The sequence below is a fragment of the Cervus elaphus genome, chromosome 8 (assembly GCF_910594005.1).
Source record: "Cervus elaphus chromosome 8, mCerEla1.1, whole genome shotgun sequence".
Taxonomy (NCBI): Eukaryota; Metazoa; Chordata; class Mammalia; order Artiodactyla; family Cervidae; genus Cervus; species Cervus elaphus.
The window spans coordinates 14,304,154-14,330,023 of NC_057822.1; the positions used below are offsets into that span (position 1 = coordinate 14,304,154).

General features: G+C 50.1%; 2 protein-coding genes across 2 annotated transcripts; both read left to right on the forward strand.

Annotated features, from left to right (window-relative positions):
- Positions 1-1,185: 1,185 nt before the first annotated feature.
- Positions 1,186-2,788, forward strand: FAM167B (family with sequence similarity 167 member B). Its single transcript, XM_043909604.1, has 2 exons — positions 1,186-1,669; positions 2,303-2,788. The coding sequence occupies exons 1-2, from the start codon at positions 1,412-1,414 to the stop codon at positions 2,531-2,533; spliced, it is 489 nt and encodes a 162-aa protein (XP_043765539.1). The 5' UTR covers positions 1,186-1,411; the 3' UTR covers positions 2,534-2,788.
- Positions 2,789-4,602: 1,814 nt separating this feature from the next.
- On the forward strand, positions 4,603-25,549 carry LCK (LCK proto-oncogene, Src family tyrosine kinase). The gene is made up of 13 exons (XM_043909605.1): positions 4,603-4,740; positions 16,577-16,686; positions 16,978-17,059; positions 17,212-17,302; positions 17,520-17,618; positions 17,773-17,876; positions 18,059-18,208; positions 18,492-18,644; positions 18,829-19,008; positions 21,927-22,003; positions 22,095-22,248; positions 22,331-22,462; positions 24,890-25,549. Exons 2-13 carry the CDS (start codon positions 16,582-16,584, stop codon positions 25,090-25,092), a joined length of 1,530 nt encoding a protein of 509 aa, XP_043765540.1. The 5' UTR covers positions 4,603-4,740; positions 16,577-16,581; the 3' UTR covers positions 25,093-25,549.
- Positions 25,550-25,870: the final 321 nt, after the last annotated feature.

A 25,870-nucleotide genomic window follows, 5' to 3' on the forward strand; every position in this document is an offset into this window, starting at 1 on the left:
TGGGTTTGGGTGAACTCCAGGAGTTGGTGATGGACAGGGAGGCCTGGCATGCTGTGGTTCATGGGGTCACAAAGAGTCGGACACGACTTAGCGACTGAACTGAACTGAAGAGACATTCTGACTCTGAAACTACTATTAAGAAATGTCACAGAAACATCACAAGGTGATGATTAATCCCAGCCTCTTTGTTCTTCCCCCTTTTTTTTCCCTTTTCTTTCTTTCTTTTTGCCCTACCACGTGGCATGTGGAACTTCCCCAACCAGGGATTGAACCCGTGCCTACTGCGGTGGAAGTCTTAACCACTGGACCACTGGGGAAGTCCAGTTCTTCCCCTTTAAAAACAAAAAACAAAAACCTAACATTCAGAGACAAAGTTGATGTGGATCTGAGACTTGTCTCTTACTCCCCTGCTTGGCCCCCCTGCAATAAACCCTTACTTTGCTGCAAACACCCTGTCAGAGCTTGGCTTTCTGAACTGTAGGTACACGGGCAAGCTATGCTTGGCTACATTACCCTTAGGAGAGTGTTCTAGACACAAAGAAGCTTCCTGGGTGATGGTAATACTCCTTTGCTTGATCTGTTTACATCAGTGTGTTCAGTTGGGGAGAATTCATCAAGTCATGTATTTATGACACGTAAATTTTTTTGGGTGTGTGTTATATTTCAATACAAAGTTTTAAAAAGGGAAATGCTCTGGTTGAAGCCCTGGGAGGGGCAGGGAGAGGAAGGTCGAGGAGGCATCCTCAGCTCTGCCCTTACCCTGCACACAGTCCTTGTGGGATCTCCAAGGGAACCTAAAGTTCCTTAGAATATAGCTTGAAATCATTGATCTGTCCCAACAGAGTCAGTGACTTGTCCAAGGTCCCATAGAGCCAGCACCAGAACCCAAGTCTCCTGACTCCCAAATTAGGGATCTGGACACTATTCCTTTGCTGAAGGGCCACAGTCATGAGTCAGGACTGGGGGCAGCTTGTCAGCCTCCTATCCCCTCCCCAATCCCTTAACTTGGGTCTTGGGAAGAGGGCCAAGACGCTGGTGTGGACGATGCTTTTCTTATCCTGGAGCAACTTCCTTTCTGGGAACTGGGTGTCTCCTTTTGGGCAAAGACAATAAATTTCATCCAAGGGGCCAGAGGCGCAGGGCTCCTCCTGCCCCCACCCGGATGGGCATCACGTGGCTCCTAGGATAGCAGTCCAGGAAAATCCCAGCCCTTGCACACTCAGACTCCCACACCCATCTGCTTACCCCGACACACTCAAGCCTCCCTGACCCACCTTGAACATTCACCATCACACACTCTCTGGCTCATTTCCTTCACTCTCAGCTTCTCCCACTTCTCCCTGGGTAATACTGCCAGCCTTTCCCTAACCCCAGAGCTGCAGCCTTTCCCTGTCGCTGCTCACCCCCTACCATGTCCCTGGGACCATTAAAATTCCAGGCAGTGGGTGAAAATGAGGAGGATGAGGAAGCAGAGAGCTTGGACTCTGTGAAGGCGCTGACAGCCAAGCTGCAGCTGCAGACACGGCGGCCCTCATACCTGGAGTGGACAGCCCGGGTCCAGAGCCAGGCCTGGCGCAGGGCCCAAGCCAGACCCGAGCCCAGGGGACCTGGGGCCATTTGCGGATTCGACTCAATGGACTCTGCCCTTGAGTGGCTCCGACGGGAGCTGGTGAGTCTGGTGGGGTGGGCGGCCTTGCAGAGGGCCTTGAGGCCAGTCCTCAGGGCCCAAAACCTGGGGTATGGGGAGGGGATGAGAATGACCCTGCCTCCAGCAACTGCCCTCTCCTGTGGCTTTGTCCCAGGGTTGAGGAGCCAGGAATGGACTTGTCCAGTGTTTTATTCAGGGAGCATTACTGAAGAAGGAGTCCATCAGTCTACTGACCTTGTGCTCCTGTGGCTCAGAGGACAGAGTCCTGCCCTTGGGGGCCACCAGGGATAGCTGGGGAAGGCATGGGAGCCTCCCAGTCTTCTCTGCAAATTGATATACCCCAAAGATACAAAGGAGGCACTAACCATGCTGTCCCCAGAGGAGGCCAGTATTAACTAAGTGGCTCTTAATCCAGAATGTGCAAATATAAAAATGTCCAGCCTTCAGACTGGAGATTCCATCTAGTTGATCTAAGATCAGGCCCCAGGAACCTGTACTTGTTTAGCTTGGTTTTAGGGCAAGATCTATGAGACGGGCTATATAGAGCCGGGGTATGAGGGGGTGGGAAGGACAGAGCCAGGGCAAAGCCCCCCAGGTGTGGACCGGAAGGGAAGAATGGAGGTTCAGCGGGCTCATGCCCTCTCTCGGCCGCAGCGGGAGATGCAGGCACAGGACCGGCAGCTGGCAGGGCAGCTGCTTAGGCTGCGGGCCCAGCTGCACCGGCTGAAGGTGGACCAAGTCTGTCACCTGCACCAAGAGCTGCTGAACGAGGCCGAGCTGGAGCTGGAGCTGGAGCCCGGGGCCGGCCTGGCCCTGGCCCCGCCACTGCGGCACCTGGGCCTCACGCGCATGAACATCAGCGCCCGGCGCTTCACCCTCTGCTAAGGGATCCCTGCGTGTCTCCTGCACCACCCGCTACCCATTCCCCAGCCCACCTGGGACGAAGGAAGAGAGGGGCGCCCCAGAAGAGCCAACACCTGGAGAAGGGTCGGGGTAGAGCTGGGGAGATGCTCAGAGCTCTGGGAGCTTAAAGCCCCAGCATCCTGGGGCCCTGCTGCCCGGATGGGGGAGGAGGGCGGTTTGGAGGAAGGGGAGGAGTTCACAGGCCCCCCAGTCTCCTCAATAAATCTCTGCTTCCCATCAAGGTCTCCGCAGTCCTTTATTCAGGCCCGGGTTCACTGTCTCGCTGGTTGCTAGGGCCAGGGGTTCTACCTCGGGAGAGGAGGCTGGCCTTGCTGGTAGAGAAGCCTGATGGATCCTCATCTCCCCCACAGCTCCACTTCTATCGCTCTATCTCATCAAGATCAGGACTGGAAAAGAACTTAACAGTCTAAATCACCCCTATGGAATGTGACTCAGATAAATGAGCCGCTGAAGAACGCAGGATCTTGTAGACCTGGGTTCAATGCCAGCTGCAACATTGATTCTCTCAGACCTGGAGGAGGTCTCTTAAACTCTGCATCTGTTTCTTTATCTTTAAAATGGAAAATCCAACTCCACAAGTAGTTAGATACATCTTAAGTGAGATAATGTACAGTAAGTCCTCAATAAAATGTGCATTATTATCACTAGCCCCAGTCGTGTTCTTACTGTTGTCCTGGGGCCCAGAGATGCACTGTGAAATGCTCAGGTTCATAGCAAGGGGAGCTGGGGCCTGCAGCCGGACTCCGGGCTCTGTGTCATTCTGTAGGGCTGTTTTTTTGTTTCAAAAAAGAACTTGGTGTTTCTCAGCTTTTGTTTCTGTGTCACCCTCTTTGTCTGACTTTCCAACTCAGGCTTCCTCTTCCCCCCACCCGTTTCCTGTCTCCCCCTTCTCTCCGCAGCAGCTGAAGGTGCATACAGCATCAGCTTCCACCTCACAAACCCCAACAATGCTCTGTGGGCTTCCCCTCCCCCAACCTGCTGCCTCACTGCAGGCTCCGGAGGTGGCAACAGGTTTGTTTTCCGATGGGTGGGGTCAAAGCCCAGCTCTTGGGCCTGGGAGAGGCCACCTAGAGTTCCTCGTAGCACTGGTGACCTGACCCTCAGCCTCTGACATCTGCCACCCTCAGCCTGGCCCCTGGGGAAAGGGAGATTGTTGGCCTGCTTCGTGCTTGTGACAGGGTCCCTGCCTCCTGCCTGTAACAGAAAGTGCTGCCAGTCTGTCGCCTGTACCGGGGGCCTGGGCAGGAGTGTTTGTTCTGTCTCCCACCTGTTGCAGGAGGTGGTGTCAGGCCTTCGCCTCTGACAGGGGCTGTGGCCTCGTCTCTACCTGGGTTAGAAGGGTTGCCCTACTCTCCAACCGTAATTAGGGGGTGTTGTCCTGCCCTCTGCCCACAGAAGAGGCTATGACTCTGCTCCCTTAAAGACACCAGGTGGTCCTGTCTGCTTCCTTGAACAGCCAGTTGTCCAGCGGACTGTCTGTAAGAGGGGTGTTAGCCTCCCCTCTGCAAATAATAAAGTTCTTGCCCCATGCCCTGAGATGGCATGGCTTTGGTTCCATTGTGTGTCTAGCAGCTGTGTGCGCCTGGTATCTATCTGACTACCTGGCATCGTATCTGCTCTCCAGCGATTTTACAGGGATGTCATTCCCCCCCGACTCTGAGGTGATGTTACTTTTGCACTCTGACTGTATTGAAAGGGTCACCTGGCCCTCAGACCAACAGCCGTGCAGCTTGCCCTTCGCTGAAAGCTGAGTGGGTGTCTACTCGCCTCCTGCTCACTGGGGCTTCAAGGCAGCCTTTGAATCTCTGGTCCAGGTGCTCCCTCGGGGGGGGGGGGGCGGAGGAAGTTGCATCCAATATCCTCCTCCACCTCCGGGTGCCACCTTCGGGGTGAATGGGGCCTGGACTGGGGGTGAAAGGACCCTCGAGGGCTGAGAGGCAGGGGGCGATGGCAGCAGGAAGCTTGGGGTGCTGGAGGCTTGCGGTTGGGCTGCTGGGGCCCGGTTGGCTGCGGAGCCCTCAGGAGGAGGCAGGAAGTCAGGGTGGGACGTGGGCGCGGGGAGACAGCCGGTGGCTACGACGGTGAGGGGAGCCGAAGCTGTGTCTGGGCAGCCGGGCTAGGCCAGGAAGACCATGTGAATGGGGCCAGGGGGCTCCTGGGCTGGGCAGGTAAGGAGTACCGGGAACAGGGGCCTAAGGGCTGGGTGTGGGACCTGCGAGCAGAAGGCTGCAGCTGGGTCTGGGGTCGGGCTCCCCCGGGATGCAGCAGCCCTTCAGGCTGGGGTCAGGAACACCTGGACGGCAGGTGGGAGGCAGGCTGAACAGCCAGATCTCCCCTTTCCTGTGTAGCTGTCTCCTCCTGCCTCCACCACTGCCTGCCATCACTGCCCACCTCACTGGGAGCTTTTTCCTTGGGGATCTCTTAGGTACTGAAAAGGCCTTCAGAATCCCTACATCCAGCCCCTCATCCCACAATGGATAAGCTTCCTGAGGCCCAGACTGGGCAAAGCACTCCCTCCCCCACAGTCCGTCAGCAAGGCAGAAGCAGATAGGGTGATGACCCAGGGAGAGGTGATGGCCTAGGATGTGACTCCCCCCTGGAGCAAGGCGATGGACAGGCTTGAGTCAAGGGTCCCAAGAGTCCTTCCGCTTGCTGGTGCAGACCCCAGTGACAAGACTCTCTTGAGAGAGGGAGGGGAATCACCCAGAGCATCCGGAGGGACACGTGAGAAGTGACTTTAGCCTCGACCCACACTGCTTGAGAGAAGGAGGGGGTCTTCCTTTGGGAATGGATGGGCATGCAAGGGGATATTTACCATCTGGGATGGGGCCTGGGGCGGAAACATCTGACAGGACTCCGGGAAGTTGGGGGGTGAGAGGATGATGGGAGAAGGGAAGAGGAAGGGCTATTTTTATTCTGGACAGGGGTGCTGTTGGCCCTGGGCAAGGACAGTCTGGATTTCCATCTGGAAACTTGCCACTCCTGCCCCTGCCAAGTGTCCACAGGATGTCCTTTCCTCTTCCCTTTGTTCCCTCCCGCCCCCCACCCCTGCCCCTGCCGCTGCCTGCTTCAGGCCAGTGGGTCCTGCTGGTTCCTACTTCAGACCCCAGGAAGGTGGAGGCCCAGGGAGGCAGAGTCAGCTCCCTGTCCACCCCCTCACTTTAGCTCTCAGCCTGCAGTTTATGGGGTAAATCCCCACCTGAGCCACACTTTCCAGGTTTCCCCTGCCTCCCCCATCGCCATTGGAATTTTTCTTGAAACAGTTTCCACAGTCTCAGCCATGTCGCAGTCTTTCGTCCCCAGCTTCAAGGCCTGCAGCCTCTTGTGGGGCCTGGAAAACAAGCTGGGTCTTCCCTAGACTCCTCCAGACCCTGGACCGGCATGGCCCATCCCACACCCCAGCCTGTGCTGAAGGATGATTCAGGGTCCCTCGCCCTCGAGGCTCTGGGACAGAGGCGCTTCTCAAAGGGAAAAGGGCCAAGAGATGGAGCAAGAGAATGGGCGGAAGCTCCGGAGATCGAGAGGAGGCTTCCCTTGGGTGATCGGAAGGCTTCCTGAAAGAGTCAGGTGGTTCTGAGAAGAACAAAGGCCCATTTTGCAGAGTACCTAGGATATGCAGCCAGAGTCACTGTCTCTGGGTTGTTCCTTGGGTCCTAGGAGGGCAGAGACCTCAGGGCAAAACCAAACACAAGAGAGCCAGCGGGGTTGGTGTAGAGCAAAGGACATGCATTTCACAGTCAGGCTGACCCAGGCACAATTCTGGTTCTGCCATTTCCTTGAACAAATGACTTCACTTCTCCAAACTCCAGTTGATTTATTGGTGAAGAGGTAATAATAAATCCTCTTTGATTTCCCACCAGAGAGTGCTGGTGGGAAATCAAAGAGAAAATGGCTGTGATGTGCGGTGGGTAGTACCTGGCATGCAGTAGGTGCTTAACAGAGGTTAGGCAACCACTTCTCCTGCAAATGGTGTACCCAAGGGTGTGTGTGTGGTGGGGATGTGGGGGGGGGGCTGTCCGTACCCGGAATTACTCCTACTCAGCACCTTGGCAGGCCAGTGGGCAGCCCATTCCTTCACACTTGTGGTGTAGCTTTGCAAATGAGCTTGTTTCCTGTGTGTTCTAGTGGGTGTGAGAATTCTAGGCTGGGCCACAGGGTCTATCTTGGAGGAGAGTCCCACATATACCTTCCTACAGACACATAGACACACACACACACATGATCCTTCCCTCCCTAGGCCAAATATCATTCATATCATCACTAGGAAATGTAGGTGTGCATGGATGTTCAGAGGCAGAGGCAGGGACCACATATATATCACCCATCAGCTCAGTTCAGTCGCTCAGTCGTATCCGGCTCTGACTGCAACACACCAGGCCTCCCTGTCCATCACTAACTCCTGGAGCTTACTCAAACTCATGTCCATTGAGTCGGTGATGCCATCCAACCATCTTATCCTCTGTCGTCCCCTTCTCCTCCCACCTTCAATCATTCCCGGCATCAGGGTCTTTTCAAATGAGGTCAGTTATTTGCATCAGGTGGCCAAAGTATTGGAGTTTCAGCTTCAACATCAGTCCTTCCAGTGAATATTCAGGACTGATGCCCTTTAGGATGGACTGGTTGGATCTCCTTGCAGTCCAAGGGGCTCTCAAGAGTCTTCTCCAACACCACAGTGGGATCCTATAAATCCATGCACAGACCCACAAGCTGATGGCTTCAAGGCCAAGCTCAATTCAGTGAGAGCAGTGCTGAGGGGAGCTGAGTTTGTGGGTGGGGTGGAGGCGAGCGGGGCCCCCATCCAGGTATTGGTTGGATGATATCTGGAGCTATATTTCCAACCCTTGGTCTAAAGAATGCTAGTCCCACGAGGCGCCCGGAAAGAAAACAGTTTTGGGTCCAAATCAACACAGCCTCAGCTGTGAAGCGTCCCATGTGAAATTTACCATCAATGTTAGCTTCCCCAGAGAAGGCGGCTGTTCGATCTTGTCTAACCCGGTGTTTCTCAGACTTCAGTGGTCACAGAACCTTTTTTCTTGTATCCCTAGTCCCTTGCCTGCACCTCCAGAGACAAGAGGAGCAGTGGAAGGTTGATTCTTCTCAAAGGATTGTGTCTCTTACCAGAGTTTTTGCGTTGGTGGGGACTTGGTTGTTTTCTGTTTTTCAATTATAAAATTAGCACATGGCTGCTTCTAAAAATTTAAACAGTAGGGACTTCCCTGGTGGTCCACTGGCTAAGACTCTGTGCTCCCAGTGCAGGGGGCCCAGGTTTGATCCCTTGTCAGGGAACTAGATCCCACATGCCACAACTAAAGATACTGCATGCCGCAACTAAGACCCAGTGTCATTAAATAAAATAAATAAATATTTCTGAAAAATTTAAACAGTACAGAGACATATACAGAAATATAAGAAATGCAGCTCCCTCCAATCTCACTCTTGGGCTATGCTCACTGTGAACAGTTTGGTGTACATCCTTCCAGATTTTCCCCTATGTGGCCACTGAAAAGCGTTTTAGTTAAGAGTTTAATCCCTGGAGGCAGATAGCCTGAGGTTCAGCTACTTATTTCTATCACTTATTTGTTATGAGGCCTCAGACAAATAGCTTTACCTCATTTGGGCCTCAGTTTTTGCATTTGTGAAATGGGGATAATAATAGCACTTACTTGATAGGATTATTATGAGAATAACATGAAGTCATGCAAATGAAGGTTTAGCACAGTCTGGCTGAAAAGAATCCCCTAGGTATCCATATTCAAATGCAAATAGGGGGATTCCCTGGTGGTCCAGTGGTTAAGAATCAGCCTGCCAAGGCAGGGGACACAGGTTCTATCCCTGTGTCCACGCACATTTGCTTTCACATGCCGCTGGGCAACTGGACAATAGCCCCCACTCTCCGTAACTAGAGAAAGTCTGCACACAGCAACAGAGACCCAGTGCAGCCAAAAATAAACAAACGAGTAAATAAATACAATATTAAAAAATAAATGCAAATAGGCTTAGACTCTACATTCTGTTCTGTGACTTACTTGCCGTGTTATCTCTGGAACATTTTTCCATGTCTATGTGGAGATCTACCTCACCTTTTCAGTGGTTTTAGCTAAATATCGTTAATTTGGTTAGCGGGCAATGTGGTGATTTTAAGATGCTGCTTCCTGGACAGTATTGCTGTTTGGCGCTGTTAGTGTTGTCAGGAGTCCCAGACGTTACTGGTCAGTGAACTAAAGGCAGACCTTACTGCCTCCTGTGAAAATAGAGTGACCCACCAGAGGGGCACCCACCTCTGTCACAGAGGGCAGAGTCAAGTGGACGGGAACCTCTGATTATTCACCTGTGTGTCCCCAGCTCTAGATCAGAGCCTGGCACATAAGACATACCCATTAAATTGTAATCCGTAGGCTGGCCAAGTAAGAAAGTCGTGCCTCCTCTAACCTACCAAGCGAGGCCTAAGCTCAGAGCACTGTTTCACAGTACGGCATTTCCCCAAATACCGCATCATTGATGCGGGTGAGTGATCTTAGGGGGTCATGAATGAACATGTGCAACTGTAAATTTAGGTATCATACCATGTGTTTATTTTAATATATACTGATTTCCATTTATAGCTGGTGATACTAATTTTCCATTTTTTTAAAAAAAAAATTAAAGTACACTTGATTTACCATGTTCTGTACTCATTTTCCATTTATGGTAGCAAAGTTTTCATTTGAGATAAATATATTAAATGTGAAAAATGGTCCGTGGAAGTGCCAAAAATCAAAAAGGAAAATGAATATGTTTAAGGCTGGGGTCATGAAATACCCATGCTGGCCTCAAATAACAGTTTTCATTTACTTGGTCCTTACTATGTACCATGTTAAGTACTTTATTATATGAGGTCATCTAGATATCACATATTATGTTCACAACAGCCCTGGACACAGATATTTTTTTAATTTCCATTTTGAAGATACAGGAACCGAGGGAGGTTTATGTTCTTTTTCTTTTTGGTCACACCGCGAAGCATGCAGGATCTTAGTCCCCTGACCAGGGTCCAGGGATTGAACCTGCCCAAAAGCCCTCTGCCAGTGAATGACTGGGAGGCCTTGGGAATGAACTTGGGTGACTGTGGCACGGACATGGGGAGCTGAACCTCTCTGATCGGCACACTCCCAGAAACTTTAATAGAGTGGTGTGGATTGCCAAATTTTAAGTAATGCTTCATCCTGATAAAACCTACATGATGCAAAATACAGACAGAGGTACATAAGGAAGGGGACTCAATATGACAAATTACTCTATATATACAAGTTACTAGTTGGAGGACCTCTACCCAAAATACAAGCTTTAGAATAATCACTCTATTGCCCTTTTTATGGCAAAACTAGGAGAATCAGTTCTGTGTTCAAACCACTCCCAGTTTGTGAGACTAAATCCATCTTATTTGCATATAAGAAAAGACTCATCCTTTTGTTCTCCGTTTTCGTGAACTCTGTGAACTCACAGGGTTTATTCCAAACCGGTATTATATCAAAGAGGAACACTGAAAAAGGAAGGAATTCAGGATGTATCCCTGTTTTACCCACTAGAAATTATTTGCCATGCCTGTCAACCCTGATTCTCAAGTACCGTGATGAGGATTCGGCATGGACAGCCACAGCCCAGGCGCTTCACTGAACATATGCACTTTCACCAATTATCAAATGTTCACCAAAGAAAAAGGCCAAGAAAATGCTTTAAATTATTCCTAACAGATTTTGCCACAATGTGGCCCAGAGTGGCCTGGGTCAGTGAAATAGCCTGCCTGCTCTTGACATACACATTGACCCAAGAAACCTGGGCAAGAAACTGGCACACATTTTGGACAGAATGTTCAATAAATGAAGAGGTTTACAGTTCAGGAGAGGGAAAGTCTCATATTTTTTTTTAAGGGGACAAAACACATTCTAGGCCGTCAGGTGAGACAATGTCTATGGAGTTGGTAAAAGTGAACGAGCTGGCAAGAATCAGAGCTTGTTATGGTTTGTTGTTGTTGTTTTAATACTGATGCTTTATTATTAACTAAAGTTCATACTGTATTCAGGTTCTCTTAGTTTTTAAAAAGTAATGAATTAATTTGGCTGAGTTGGGTCTTAGTCGCTGCATGAGGGATCTTTAGTTGCAGCAAGTGAGATCTAGTTCCCTGACCAGGGATTGAACATAGGTCCTCTGCATTGACTGCTAAGTGAAGTCTTAGCCACTGGACCACCAGGGAAGTGTAAAATAGAGCTCATTGTGGTGATTCCTAAACAACCCTGGGATCAGAAAATTTGGTCCAGGAACTTCATGAAATCTGGGATTTTTGATCAATTCTACACAGAGTATGAGCAGGGAAATTCCATGGGTGGAGGAACCTGGCAGCCTATAGTCCATGGGGCCACAAAGAGTCAGGCACCAAAAAAAAAAAAAAAAGAGTCAGGCACCACAGTGACTAAACAACAACAATGATGAGCAGGGCACTGTGTGCTGGGCTCTGTGGGTAGAACGCTTTACCGCCTGAGCTACCAGGGAAGCCTGTGTTGGGCTCTGTGAAAAGAGACAAGAGAGATGGGACCTGAAATCTAGCCCTCACTCCACTCTCCAAGTTTGAAACCCCAGGGAGGGGTGGCCCTTTATAACTGGCACAAAGCCCTCTGTGGACCATGGACAGACCTTGAGTTTGACCAAGAACATTACAGACACCAGTCAGAGAAGGTCTAGAATCTACAAAGTTGCTCCTATTGACCTTGAATTCTTGAGTTGGGAGGAAAGAATGTCCTGTCTCATTCACCCCAGAATCTGCCTTTGTTACTGATTCTGGGAGTCCTGGCTATTCTCTGGATCTGCTTCCTCTTTCTTTTTCTTTCTTTCTTCATTCCTCTCCTCTCTTACTTTCAATGAGAAATTTATATTAAGCTTTAATTTTTATTTTCTTTTTATTAACCTCATTTATTAAGCTGGTTTGATCAGACTAGAATGGGACCCACATAGCAACCCACTCCAGTGTTCTTGCCTTGGAGAATCCCAGGGACGGCAGAGCCTGGTGGGCTGCCGTCTATGGGGTCACACAGAGTCGGACACGACTGAAGTGACTTAGCAGCAGCAGCATAACCTCATAATTACATAGAGACCCGTACAAACCATACATACCCCCATTTCATTGTACAGCCATCTGCATACACGGATAGGTATGCACAAATAGCATGATGCTCAATGATTAATGTGCCTCAGTAAGCACAAACTTGTATTCACCAGCCAGGGAAATGTATTCTCAAAAACGTGCATTTTTGAGACTCACCTAGTGGAGCAGTGGATAAGAATTTGCCTGCCAATGCAAGGGACACGGGTCCAATCCCTGGTCCCAGAAGATCCCACATGCCGAGGTGTGACCGAGCCCGTGTGCCACACCACTGAGCCCACTCGCCTAGAGCCTGTGCTCTGCAACAAGAGAAGCCACTGCAATGAGAAGGCCGCACATCGAAGGGATGAATAGCCCCCGCTCACCGCAACTTAGAGAAAGCCCAAACAAAAAAGCAACGAAGACCCAGCACAGCCAAAAAACTGAAAAATAAGTAAACCAAAAACATGCTTTCGAGATAGATGGAGAATTGTCTTAGAGAGAAAGGCCTGTTAACAGCGCAATGTCACACTTCTGATGGAGAGTAGATTCCATTCTGTCAGACCTCCTTCCCTGCTCCATTTTCTCCATCACCTCTCAGGATTCCCTACCCTCTTTAGACTTTCCAGGAAGTGAAGAACAGAGCAGAGTACCTGGATAGAGGAGGTAGGGGCCTAACTGGAATCCACCTCTGCCAAGAGCCCTCATGTGCTATTGGGAAAAACCACTCAGCTCCTCTGATCTGACACCATCTCCAAATTTAAAATGAGGCTGATGAATTACACTAGTGCTTCTTCTTTTATTTATTTATTTATTATTTTGGCTGCACTGGATCTTAGTTGCAACTCTTGGGATTTTAGTTGCAGCATGTGAACTCTAGTTGCGTCACGTAGGATCTAGTTCCCCGACCAGGGATGGAAGCCAGGACCCCTGCATTGGTAGCACAGAGTCTTAACCACTGAACCACCAGGCAAGTCCCTACACTCTTGCTTCTAAACTCTTCCCTCCAAGGACTTACTTGCCCTTCCCCTGTCGTACTTTTCCCCGCTCCCCCATGGCTCTCGTGATTTTGAGGGTTTTGCTGCCTAAACTACCTCATTTCGGTACTAATTTTGTTGTTTCTAGTTCAAATTTTAATCAGAGACTTAACTAAGTATGCATTGTGTGTGTGTGTGTTCAGTCGCTCAGTCGAGTCTGACCTGTGTCCGACTCTGTGCGACTCCACAGACTGTAGCCTGCTATGCTCCTCTGTCCATGGGATTCTTCCCGACAAGAATACTGGAGTGGGTTGCCATTTCCTCTTCCAGGCAATCTTTCCAACCCAGGGATCAAACCCGTGTCTCCTGCATCTCCTGAATTGGCAGGCAGATTCTTAACCACTAAGCCACCTGGGAACCCCAAGTATGCATTGAAGAAATAATAATGCAATTTGTCAAACTGAGAAACAAATCACCTGCAAGCCTTCAGTGTTATTCTGGATGCAGCCTCATAGGTGCATGTAGCTCCCAGTGGCTGGGAGCCACTCACCAGAATTATGTCTGACACTGTCAGGTCTTGGGGTCTTCTGATTGCTGCCAAGTGTTGTACTCCAAAACTCACACTTCTGTACAGGGCAGGGCCTGAAACTCGGTCCTCAGCTGGAGGACTCCAGGGGCCCTAAAAAAGTCACAGAAGAAACACTAAGGGTCAGATACCCAACAGAGTTACCAAGTACCATTTTCCTTAATTTAACACAGCTTGACTTTTTCTCACTCCTGGCCTGTCTTTTTTTAATCGACCTATAGTTGATTTACAATATTGTGTTAGTTTCAGGTATATAGCAAAGTGATTCAGTTATGCATATATATTTTTTCCCGATTCTTTTCCATTATAGGTTATACAAGATACTAAATATAGTTCCCTCTGCTATACAGTAAATTCTTGTTATTTATTTTATATGGAGTGGTGTGTATCTGTTAATCTCGTATTCTTAATTTATCCCTCCCCTCCCCCACCCCTTTCCCCTTTTGGTAGCCACAAGATCATTTTCTTTTTTTTTCCACAAGATCGTTTTCTAAGTCTGAGTCTGTTTCTGTTTTGTAATAAGTTCATTTGTATTAGTTTTTAGATTCTGTATATAAGTGATATCATGTAATATTTGTCTTTCTGTTCCTGGTTTACGTCACTCAGTGTGATAATTGTAGGTCCATCCATGTTGCCGCAAACGGCAATATTTCATTCTTTTTCACCTGGTCCCAGTCTTTAGGGACATCATCATGTCCTCTCTGGCAGGTCCAGATTTATCCAGGGTATAGGTCCTGCCTGCATGTTTTCCTGGACCCTCGCCCAAGGCCAGGAGGCTCCTCTTCTCTCCCCATGTGACCCCAGCCTGGACCACGTGCAGTATTCAGCCCTAGATTCAGCATAGATTTCTTCTGCCGGTCGACCAGCCTCTCCTCACTGCTGCACCCCAGTTCATCCCATTTTCTCAACCCCAAGCTTTTCTCATCTTGCTCTTACCCTTTCCAAAGCCCCTGAGAATGTCAGGCCTAGAAGGGACTTAACTGATCTAAGTTGACACCTTATCTGATGTTGGTGTTCTCTGTATAATATAGCCAACTGGTGGTTTTCCAAGGGCTGTTTGACTATCACAAAAAACAGATGGCTCAGGACCTCAGACCTTAGACAGTCAGCTCATCTGAGGCGGGTTCCAGAATGTAAATAGTTCTTTTCTGGAGGCTTTTGCTGTTAATCAGTTCTAAGCCATAATAAAATTCACAATCAAAAAAATAAAAAAGCCATTTGCAGCCACAGAGCTGAGCAAGATCTCTCAAATGTCTCCCCAAGACTCCTAAAGTAAGGGGGAAGAGTAGATGCGTGAACACCTTTCCTTGAAAGTCTCTTGATTTGGCTTAAAATTTTATGTACATTTTGTATTTTCCTCTATTTGTAATAGATCTGTTTAACTATGTGAATAAGGTTTAACTATGTGTTTAACGCTCATGCTTTGAGAGGTACACACCCGACTTCCGGTACCCATGAAAGGTTATAAGTATCTCAGTTTAAGAGACATGAGCTTATCAACTACACTCCAATATAAAATAAAAATTACATCAAAAAAAAAAAAGAAATGTGAGCTTAAAGCCAAGAAGATTATTTACCAGTCACATTCTTCCACTTTCCAAAGCAGGAGTTGGTAGGGCAGAATGGGTACTCATGGAAGTCTTTCTAAGCTCTAAACCGAGCCAACATTTATCTAAGCTTCTGAGGAAGGGATGACAATTCCCGATTGACAGAAAAGGCAGAATGAAACTAGAGGAGAATGATTTCAGCAAAGTGACACAATGAGTATTATTCCCAGAATTTGAACATAACTCCAGGGACTATCCTTGAATCTTTTTTTTTTTTTTCTTTTTTTCTTTAATTGAGTTATAATTGAATAGGTTCTTAAGTCTTACTAACTAAAAAAATGCCACTGCTCCCCACTTCTGGTTGACCTCAGCATGGATTAGCAGCTCTAGCTTTGTTCTGCCTGTAACAGTTGTCTGAGTTTGAGCAGAACTTTCTGGTCCTCTGTTTGCTCATCTAAAATCTGAGGTTAGACTTGGTGGTTTCTAAGACCTTTGCAAATGGGAGAATCTGTGCATTAACCCTCCACATACCAGTCAACATTTATTAACAAGAATCGTCCTGGGTGATGGGACATTCAGGCAAATAAAACACAACCTCTTCTCTTGCTGAACCCCTGTTCTCACCAAGCGGGTAGGAAAGGCAGGGGGACTGACACATAAATTAGTGTCATCATGGCACTCAGTGGAAGTTGATGATTGTGGTTGGTCAGAGTGGAACGTTGTAGGAACAAAAAGCATTGGGCATTGGGGAGGCTTCACAGAGAAGGTGATATCTGAGCTGAGCCTTGAAGGTTGAGCTAGAGTTCAATAGATGGGCAAGAGTATTCCATGGCAGGTGAACCACACATGCAAAGGTATGTTGTAAGAAGAGTGTGAGTTTTTTTGGGAAGAGGAGCTCAGAAGACAGACTCTGTGTGTGTGTATGTGTGTACACACATGTGTGTATAGCAGAATAGACTGAGGAGATGGATTTGATCTTGATATTAAAGCTTCTTGAATGTATAAATTAATTTATCTGAGGACTGGTATTTCCAGGTAGTCCAGAGGACCAGCCCTGGGGGCAGAGGTACTGTAAGTCCACCCCTGGGGACTTAGGGGTGAGATCCCCACTCTGCTTCAGGCAGAACAGCTCCACTTTTCCCTGCTTTATCTACGGGGTTCCGCTCGATTTCATCTGACAAAAAGTTTCCACTGCCAAAGCAAGCAAACAAATACAAAAAAATGTATGGCCAATATGGCCGCTGAGGGGTTTTCTGATAGGGAGAAGCAGAAAGAAGCCTCTGAAGCAGACTCTGTGGGGGATTTGGGAGAGCAGAGGCCTGATGGCTGACATTCGGGAGAGACGGTCCCTCATTCAGTGTCCTTGGCAGCAGGGGGGAACTTGTAATTAGAAGGTGAGGTACACACACCCCACTGGTAGGGGAGGATCAAAACTCAGGTCTCCCCTAGGGCTGGGGGAAGTGTATGTGATCTCTACTAGGTAGTCCCCCAACTTGGGGGATGGGCTGAGAAAGTGGGAGGGGGGAGAGGCAGGAAGTGGGCAACTAGACTAACAAAGGTGCCTGTGGCGGTTTACCCAGCCCAGGTGGGAGGGCGGGGCCTAGGTCTCAGCAGGGGCCATGTGTGACTATTGGGAGCTAGGACCCCATTTCAGCTTTTCTGCGGCTGGAGAATGGCGGCTGGGGGGCTGACAATCTCAGGCACTTCTGGAAGTTCCCAGGGCTAGGCCCTAGCATGTCTGATGTTGGGGGAGCCCTTTCAGCCCCCTCTCCATTCCCCCAGGGACCATGGGCTGTAGCTGCAGCTCAAACCCAGAAGATGACTGGATGGAAAACATCGATGTATGTGAAAACTGCCACTACCCCATAGTCCCACTGGATAGCAAGACCACGGTAAGAGGCAAGGCAGGGGGCTTGGTGAGGGAATCGGGTGGGATGTAGGTGTGGGGAGAAAGGAACAGATCATCCCTACAAGTCCTGGAGATGACAGCGAGCCCCCCGCCACACAGCAAGGAAAACCCTAGAGAGGGAAAGGGACTCTTTTAAGGTCACACAGCAAGTGGTGGGCAAATTCAGTGAGAAGATCCAGCCAAGCTGAAGTGAAGGCGAGCGGGAGAGTGGGGAGGCAAGCCAGGGTCTCACCCAGCCTCCAGCTCTCTGACTTCTCTCATCCCACTCCCACAGCTGCCCATGCGGAATGGCTCTGAAGTGCGTGATCCACTGGTCACCTACGAGGGATCCAACCCCCCAGCTTCTCCACTGCAAGGTGACCTCAACCAGCAGGGCCTGGAAGACAAGGCCTGTGGATCCTTGGCTGTCAGCCTCCGTCCCCTCCTCTCCTCCCCGACTTCTAACTCCTGAACTCACCCTCCCAGCCTGCTCCAGAAGTCTTCTCCCTGACTGCCCCTGTCTTTACAGACAACCTGGTTATCGCCCTGCACAGCTATGAGCCTTCTCACGACGGAGACCTGGGCTTCGAGAAGGGTGAACAGCTCCGTATCCTGGAGCAGTGAGTGCCCCCCTTTGCCCTGCCCATCCTGGGGTATCTTCAGTACCGCAAACCCCTGCGGTCCCGGCTTGCAGTGGGAGCCCTTCGGACAAAAATCGGAGGCTCCGGAGTGCTGAGCTGGAGGGTGGGGCGGCATGGCCTAACGAGGGGCTCCGACGGCGGGTTTCCAGCCGAGTCCGAGGCTGTGCAGACCACGCTAACCGCCGCCGTCGCGCAGGAGCGGCGAGTGGTGGAAGGCGCAGTCCCTGACCACGGGCCAGGAAGGTTTCATCCCCTTCAACTTCGTGGCCAAAGCGAACAGCCTGGAGCCCGAACCGTGAGTGGGGACGCGTCGTGGGAATGGTGGGACGCAGATCCAGGGACCTCGGAGCAGAGGCGAGGTGCTAGGGGTGGTGGCGGTGAATGCTTGAGGGTGATAGAGGAAGACTGGACCAGCGGACCAAGGAAGCCTTCGCTTCTGCCTTGAGCAGCTGGTTCTTCAAGACCCTGAGCCGCAAAGACGCGGAGAGGCAGCTCCTGGCGCCGGGGAACACGCACGGGTCCTTCCTGATCCGGGAGAGCGAGAGCACGGCTGGTGAGCCGAGGGGCTGCTGCGGGGCGTCGGGAGGGGGCCGCGGGCTGGGGCCGCTAGCCGAGGTCCGGGGTGCGAGGAGCCCGCGGGGGTGGGGGGCGTGGGGGCCGCGTTGGCGGAGGGGTGACTCGCTGGAGGCCACCCCTCCCCGTCTTCTGCGTTCCTTCATCCCTTCTTTCGTTCAGGATCGTTTTCACTGTCTGTCCGGGACTTCGACCAGACCCAGGGAGAAGTGGTGAAACATTACAAGATCCGTAACCTGGACAAAGGCGGCTTCTACATCTCGCCCCGCGTCACTTTTCCCGGCTTGCACGAGCTGGTCCGCCATTACATGAGTGAGCGCGGCAGGACTCTTCACCTGGGCCCTACCCTATCAGCCTGTCTCCCCCGGTTCCTCTCAGGGGTCCCCCTCCACCCCCCGCCCATCTCTCAGCATGCTCCTTCATTCCCCCCACCCCCACCCAAGTGCGTGAGGGGCGGTACCTTGTAGCCTCAGGGATCAGGTGACAGCCCCATTCCTCCCCTGCCTGTCCGTTTCCCCAGGTGGGGACTGAGTGAGCCCCCCACCCCCCAGTCCCGCCTTACTGACAGCCCTTCGCCCCTCCCTTGACCTCGTAGATACTTCGGACGGGCTGTGCACACGGCTGAGCCGCCCCTGCCAGACCCAGAAGCCCCAGAAGCCGTGGTGGGAGGATGAGTGGGAGGTTCCCAGGGAGACGCTGAAGCTGGTGGAGCGGCTGGGGGCTGGCCAGTTCGGAGAGGTGTGGATGGGTGAGTGAGGCCCTCCAGGACTGCGGGCAGGTGGGGAGGGGAGTCGTCTATTGAGGTCCTGAGAGTTCTACGACAGTACCCCGAGCGACTCTCTCTCACACACACACCCTGTTTCAGGTCAGCTGTCTGTCTGGCTCTGAGTACATGGGCTGCAAGTGACCCTCCCAATCCTTCTCTGCCCTAGGGTACTACAACGGGCACACGAAGGTGGCAGTCAAGAGCCTGAAGCAGGGCAGCATGTCCCCCGATGCCTTCCTGGCCGAGGCCAACCTCATGAAGCAGCTGCAACACCAGCGGCTGGTCCGGCTCTACGCGGTGGTCACCCAGGAGCCCATCTACATCATCACGGAATATATGGAGAACGGTGGGCGCCATAGCCGTGCGCGGCCGCTGGGGGCGCTGCCGTCTCCTCTGCCCCCTCCGGGAGTGGGGAGGAGATATGCGTGGCTCTGCACTGAGGTTTTTCTAGAGGAATTTTGCTGAGGCCTCAAAGACTGACTTTCAGGGGCGACAAGAGGGTGTGTGGAGAAGATACGGTTTGAACCGTATCTGGGAGCCCAGCTTGAGGAGGCAGACTCTGGTTGTTCAGCCGCTCAGTCGTGTCCCACTCTTTGCAACCCCATGGACTGCAGCATGCAAGGCCTCCCTCTCAGGTTCTGGAAGAGCACTCAACCCCCATTTTCCCTCACCTGCAGTACTGTTTGCTTTCTTCAAAGCCTTATCTTGATCTAAGGATGCTTGATCTCAGGAGATGAGTAGGTCCATAGCCCTTTTTCTATCTCTTCTGCCCCCAGCCTTGCGGGGTCTGATCTGTTCCAAGGCCCTCTTTTTCAATTCTTGGTGAGCCTCTCTCTGTCCCTTCCTCCACTGTTGGACAGATTGAGAGCCCAAGGAAGGGTAATTTAAATAAATAGAAATTTCTAGGCCCAGCTTTGGGCCAAGTCTCTGTCCCACCTCTGAGGCTCAGTTCCCTCAAGAATAACAGCAGAAATCTAGCAGAAAGTAGTAGTCATTAAGGGCTCTGACTGCTTGGGTTGGAATCCTGGCTTGAGGACTGTGTGGCCTTGGGCTGATCACTTCACTTCTCTCTGCCATGGTTTCCTCATCTGTAAAATGGTGATAATAATGCAATAGTAACTTTCTTTTTTTTTTATTATTATTATTTTTTTTTCCAGTGGGTTTTGTCGTACATTGATATGAATCAGCCATGGATTTACATGTATTCCCAATCCCGATCCCCCCTCCCACCTCCCTCTCCACCCGATTCCTCTGGGTCTTCCCAGTGCACCAGGCCGGAGCACTTGTCTCATGCATCCCACCTGGGCTGATGATCTGTTTCACCATAGATAGTATACATGCTGTTCTTTTGAAATATCCCACCCTCACCTTCTCCCACAGAGTTCAAAAGTCTGTTCTGTATTTCTGTGTCTCTTTTTCTGTTTTGCATATAAGGTTATCGTTATCACCTTTCTAAATTCCATATATATGTGTTAGTATGCTGTAATGTTATCTTTCTGGCTTACTTCACTCTGTATAATGGGCTCCAGCTTCATCCATCTCATTAGGACTGGTTCAAATGAATTCTTTTTAATGGCTGAGTAATATTCCATGGTGTATATGTACCACAGCTTCCTTATCCATTCATCTGCTGATGGGCATCTAGGTTGCTTCCATGTCCTGGCTATTATAAACAGTGCTGCGATGAACATTGGGGTGCATGTGTCTCTTTCAGATCGGGTTTCCTCAGTGTGTATGCCCAGAAGTGGGATTGCTGGGTCATATGGCAGTTCTATTTCCAGTTTTTTAAGAAATCTCCACACTGTTTTCCATAGCGGCTGTACTGCAATAGTAACTTTCTTATAGGATCTTTGTGAGGATGAAAGCTAATGCATATAGAGCAGTTAGGACAGTGCCTGCTGTATAGTAATGGCTCAGTAAGTTTGTTGTTATCTGGCTCTGATTCTTTGGGAGTATAAAATCTGTCCCTCTTTCAGGAAGGGAAAAAAGCTAATTGGCCAATGGATTCTGAAAATGGCAAATAGCAGGCCACCTTCAATTGGTAGTTGCTTGGAGCTCTGTGTTGAGAAGGATTCTGAGGTTCATTGGAAGTGAGCACTGGGATTGAGTAGCAATATCTGCCATAGACACAATGGAGGAACGACAGGGTCTGTCCACATATTTGCTGCCGTTGGGTGAGGTTTTGTCTCAGTGACTAATTCAGCACTCAAATAGGGACATTCAGGTTGTTGTCATCTTCACACAGGGTTTTAATCTCTTGAGAAGGGCCAATGGTTACTAGCTCTGTTCCAGCCACTCTAATGCCTGGTATTTTCCTAGTTACTCTCTGCTACCAGAAAGATGGTCCCTCACTCCCTCATGATACCTATTTTCATATTCCATTTTATATATTCAGCATACATTTATTGCTGTTTACTGTGGGCTGGGAGGAGCTTCCCACGCGCCTCACGTAAAGAATCCGCCTGCCAATGCAGGAGGCACAGGAGACGCAATTTTGGTCTCTGGGTCAGGAATATCCCCTGGAGGAGGAAACGGCAACCCACTCCAGTATTCTTGCCTGGAAAATCCCATAGACAAGAGGAGCCTGGTGGGCTACAGTCCATGGGGTCCCAAAGAGCCAATACAGCTTAGTGACTGAGCATGCATGCACTGCAGGCTGGGAATATTGATGAACAAAATAAGAATCTTGCTATCAGAGAAACCTTGCTTTAGTTATGCACCCTAGGAAAACCAGTTTATGCCATAGGAAAGTCTTAGCAGGAAGATGATGATGATGATACAATTTATTATTCTTGGTACGATGTAGAGAGGCTTTTTAAACGAAGAGTCTAGCTGAGCCATGACCAAAATGAATCTGTAGCAGAAGAAATGGGACAAAGAGACTTTGGAGTGGGAACCCAGTGGTCTATGAGAAAAATCTCACAGTTGTCTAGGGTAGATGGAGTAGAAGAGGCAGGAGTGGAGGGAAGAGAAGAAACTGCAGATGTGGACTATGCAGGGCTTGGATGCCTGGCTGAGGAGTTCAGGTTCCACCCCACTGGTGACAAGAAGCTTGCAGACCCCTCCAAGTGGCATCTTAGTCCCCAGGAAAAGGGCATCACACATCTCAGGTACCCTTACTCTGAACACACACTCCTCCATTTTCAGCTCTTACTCTTTCTACCACACATCAGACATGGCCTCTAGACCCCTAGTTAGGGGAGAAGGGTCTGGGAGCTTCCCCCTGGGGCAATTTGGGTCAGCAACTCTTGCTTCTGTCCACAGGAAGCCTGGTGGATTTTCTCAAGACCTCCGAAGGCATCAAGCTGACTATCAACAAACTCTTGGACATGGCCGCCCAAGTAAGGAGACTGGGGAGGGGCTGAGCATGGGCACAGGGCAATGGGATGCAGATGTCTGTCCCAGGGCTGCTGACCTGTACCTGGTCTGCAGATCGCAGAGGGCATGGCATTCATTGAAGAACGGAATTATATCCACCGCGACTTGAGGGCTGCCAACATCCTGGTGTCCCATAGCCTGAGCTGCAAGATCGCAGACTTTGGTCTAGCACGCCTCATTGAGGACAACGAGTACACAGCCAGGGAGGGTAGGTATGGGATATGAGGGAAATCAGGGGTCTCTGGGGTCTGGCCTGGCAGACCCTGGTGACCTCACTGCCCTCCCTCCAGGTGCCAAGTTTCCCATTAAGTGGACAGCCCCAGAAGCCATTAACTATGGGACATTCACCATCAAGTCGGACGTGTGGTCTTTCGGGATCCTGCTAACAGAGATTGTCACTCATGGTCGCATCCCTTACCCAGGTCGGGGTCCAGGCTGAAAGGGTGATGGGGAAGGGCAGCAAATTCATGTCTTTCTACTTCCTCCTGGGCTCAGAATGTGAACCTTTCCAGCTGCTTCCTCTCCGTCCTCCTAGGAGTGGCACTCGTGCATCCCCAGTCAGGTGCTACATCTCGTAGGCCTGTCTTCCATTTCTGTCCCTGAATCTCTCTTCCTTCAGTAATCCCAGCTCTTTTATTTAATTCTAACACAGGCAGCCTAGTAGGTAGAAGAGGATTTGGTCTGAGAGGCAAGAGGCCTGCTTTCTTTTTTCATTTTTTCCCAAGATTTATTTATTTTAATTTCTGGCCACACCTTGCAGCACGTGGGATCTTAGTTCCCCAACTGGGGATCAAACCTGCACCTGCTGCATTGGAAGGTAGTCTTAACTGCTAGACCACTGAGGAAGTTCCCAGAGGCCTGCTTTTTATTACTACATCTGCCACTGATCTTTCTGTTTGACTTTGATCAGATTATTGCTTCTTTCCCCAGTTGTAAAACGTGAGGTTAGAACAGTATTTGACCCATATGAAACACTCAAGAGTGTTAGGTTTTATTATTAATCACTTTGGGCAAGTGACTACCTTTCTGAGCCTCAGTTGCATGATATGAGAAGCAAGGTTATTTTTGAAAGAGCGTGACTCATAGTAGATGCTCACGAAACACTGACTTCCTTTCCCTCTGAAGCCTTCCATGTCGAGTGAGAGAGATGTGTAAACAACCAATTCCCACCCTCTCCCACTCCTCGCTCTATCTCCTTGACAAAGTTCTTTACCACTGAATTCAGCCAGGACAGGAATGGAATTTTTTTGGAAGGAACTTGCTAGGAAACTCTGGGGAAAGGAAACAGAACACAAAGACAGGGTCGGGAGGTCGTGCTGCCCAGTGGCCAGACTGGCAGAAGCTTCCCACATTCTGAGCAGTGTGCCCAGAACTTTGCTCCTGGGAAGGTTAAAACACCTTAGAATTAGGTGTGAGTGTGCAGGCCTTCCCTGGTCTGGACTTGTCCCATCAAAGAGTTCAAGGGCAGCGCTGGGTAGAAACATACTCTTGTCATCTTGCCAAGAGCTCACACTGCTCCCTTAGAGAATTTTTCTCCTAGAAGAATAAAGGCAATGAAAGCACGATGATAAATGGCAACTGACGCATAGTTTCAGGGTCAGGGAAACTATGGGGAGTAATGGGGACCTGGGTAAACTTGCGTCTGCGCCAGCAGATGGTTGCTATTAAGACACCAGGGCCCAAAAAACAGAGCTGTGTTTTTTCAAGAGAAGCCAAAGCTTGGAGTTTTAGGAAAATTTGCCTATTTCCAAATATTGGTGATGATTCAGATTGTTTAAAAACACAATAAAGGGCCAAGCCAAAGTGGGTCTGTCTGTGGGCTATATTTAGGCTGGGTGTAGCCAATCGGTTTGCACCCTTGACTCTGTCCATCAGTGTTGTTTCCTAGCCTATGTCTTTCCGTGCCCTGATTTTTAAATGTGAGGGACACCTATCTAGAGGCTCTCCAGGGGCAAGGCTTGAGGAAGAGAAGTCTCTATTGACTAGGTTCCAGTTTGAAGCTTTGTAGGAGTAAAACTATTGTTTTGCTAGGACGTCTAGGAGTTAGGCTTCTCTTCTCAGGAAAATGAAGGAGAAACCAGAGGCCACACAGGTAATTTAGAAACAGGGAGTCTGTTTCTGCTATGACCATTCAGTTCTCCGGACCAGCATCTCTTGGGGTCTACATGTAATGGGCCTCGCTGATGGGGCCAGGATCAGTACAAAGGGAGGGAACTGGTCCCAAGATGACTTCATCTGGGTCACAGAGGGGCCTAGTGAATCTTCTGTGCCCAATGCAGGGTCTGCCTGGCTGAGGCCCAGGATCCACCTGGCTTCCTGATGCAGCATCTCATGTGCCTGTTCCCAAAGCTGGAGAAACTTCTCCACTGTCCTGGCTGTGGGCCCCCATCCTGCGCTGGGCCCTGACAGCACCATCCTTCCCCACCAAATAATAATCATCACCGGTGCTCTTTATGCTCCATCTCCTCCTCCAGGCACCATCCTCAGGGCTGCGTACACACTTTCTCATTCAATCCTCACAACATCTCTAGGAGGTGGGAGCTCCTATTATCCCATTTTCCAAATAAGGAAACTGAGGCTCAAAGAGGGGCAGTGGGTCACGCAAGGACTCACAGCCAAACACGTGTGTTATTTCATGTTTAAGCCATAGCAGACACTCCAAGTGGCATGACTGACCTTTCGTAGGCACTGCCAGTATAGCCTTACCGTCCTTATCATCGATGAAGACCAAGATCCCTTTGGATTGGTGCTCACACCATACCTGTTGTCAGATATCTTCTTGACCATCACCCTGCCTCTGGGCTTCCGAAGTCTGGAGCCTTGATGTCAGTTCTCCTATTAACCTCTAGGGATGACCAATCCTGAGGTGATTCAGAACCTGGAGCGAGGCTACCGCATGGTACGACCTGACAACTGCCCGGAGGAGTTGTACCAGCTTATGATGCTGTGCTGGAAGGAGCGCCCAGAGGACCGGCCCACTTTTGACTACCTGCGCAGCGTGTTGGAGGACTTCTTCACGGCCACGGAGGGCCAATACCAACCCCAACCCTGAGGGCTGTAGGTGACTGGGGCTTGCAGCCCTCCCACCATCTAGCCAACCTGGCTGGGGGAGGTGCCGTTCCTGTGTCATACCCATGTGGCCTATGCACACTTGGACTCAGCATGTGAATCCCACCCATGTGCGACACATACACTTCTCATGTCTTACACACAGGATCTGTAGTTGCGTGGGCTTTGCACATGTGTCTTGTACATGTGTGGCCTGTGCATATATGTCTTGGACACTTGTCCAAGTTGTCTCTTTCTGGGTGCCCCCCTGACTTCCAAGACCACCAAAGAGAGGAGAGAGGCTGTGATTAACACCTGCTTCTCCCTGCCCCCTTTTCCTTTCCCCTGGTCATCAAGATGCTCTTTGAGGGCTGGGACCTTATCTAAAATACCTCTGTGTGCTCCTCTTTGGTGTTGGCACACATAAGGAGCTCAATAAATATCTGTTGGCGAAGATTGTACATCTTTCTGCTGCCCACTCCAGTCTCCTCTTCCCTGCGGGGGGCGGGGGGGAGTGGACGTTCCGAAGATGGACACTGAGGCACCCTGATTTGGGGTGAAAGGTGGGAAGGATGAAGGTATGTCTGAACTTTTTCCAGCCCTGCTGATGTTGGGTGCCAAGAGAAGGTCCTTATACTTTGCGGTATGTGTTTTTTAAACCCCTTCAAACCTCCACCCCAAAGAATTATGGGCACCCTAGCCAGAACCTCCTAGAGAGTAGATGTGTCCCAAGACCCTTCCTTTCCCATTGTACAAGGGTGACTGCCTTTTCCTTTTTACAG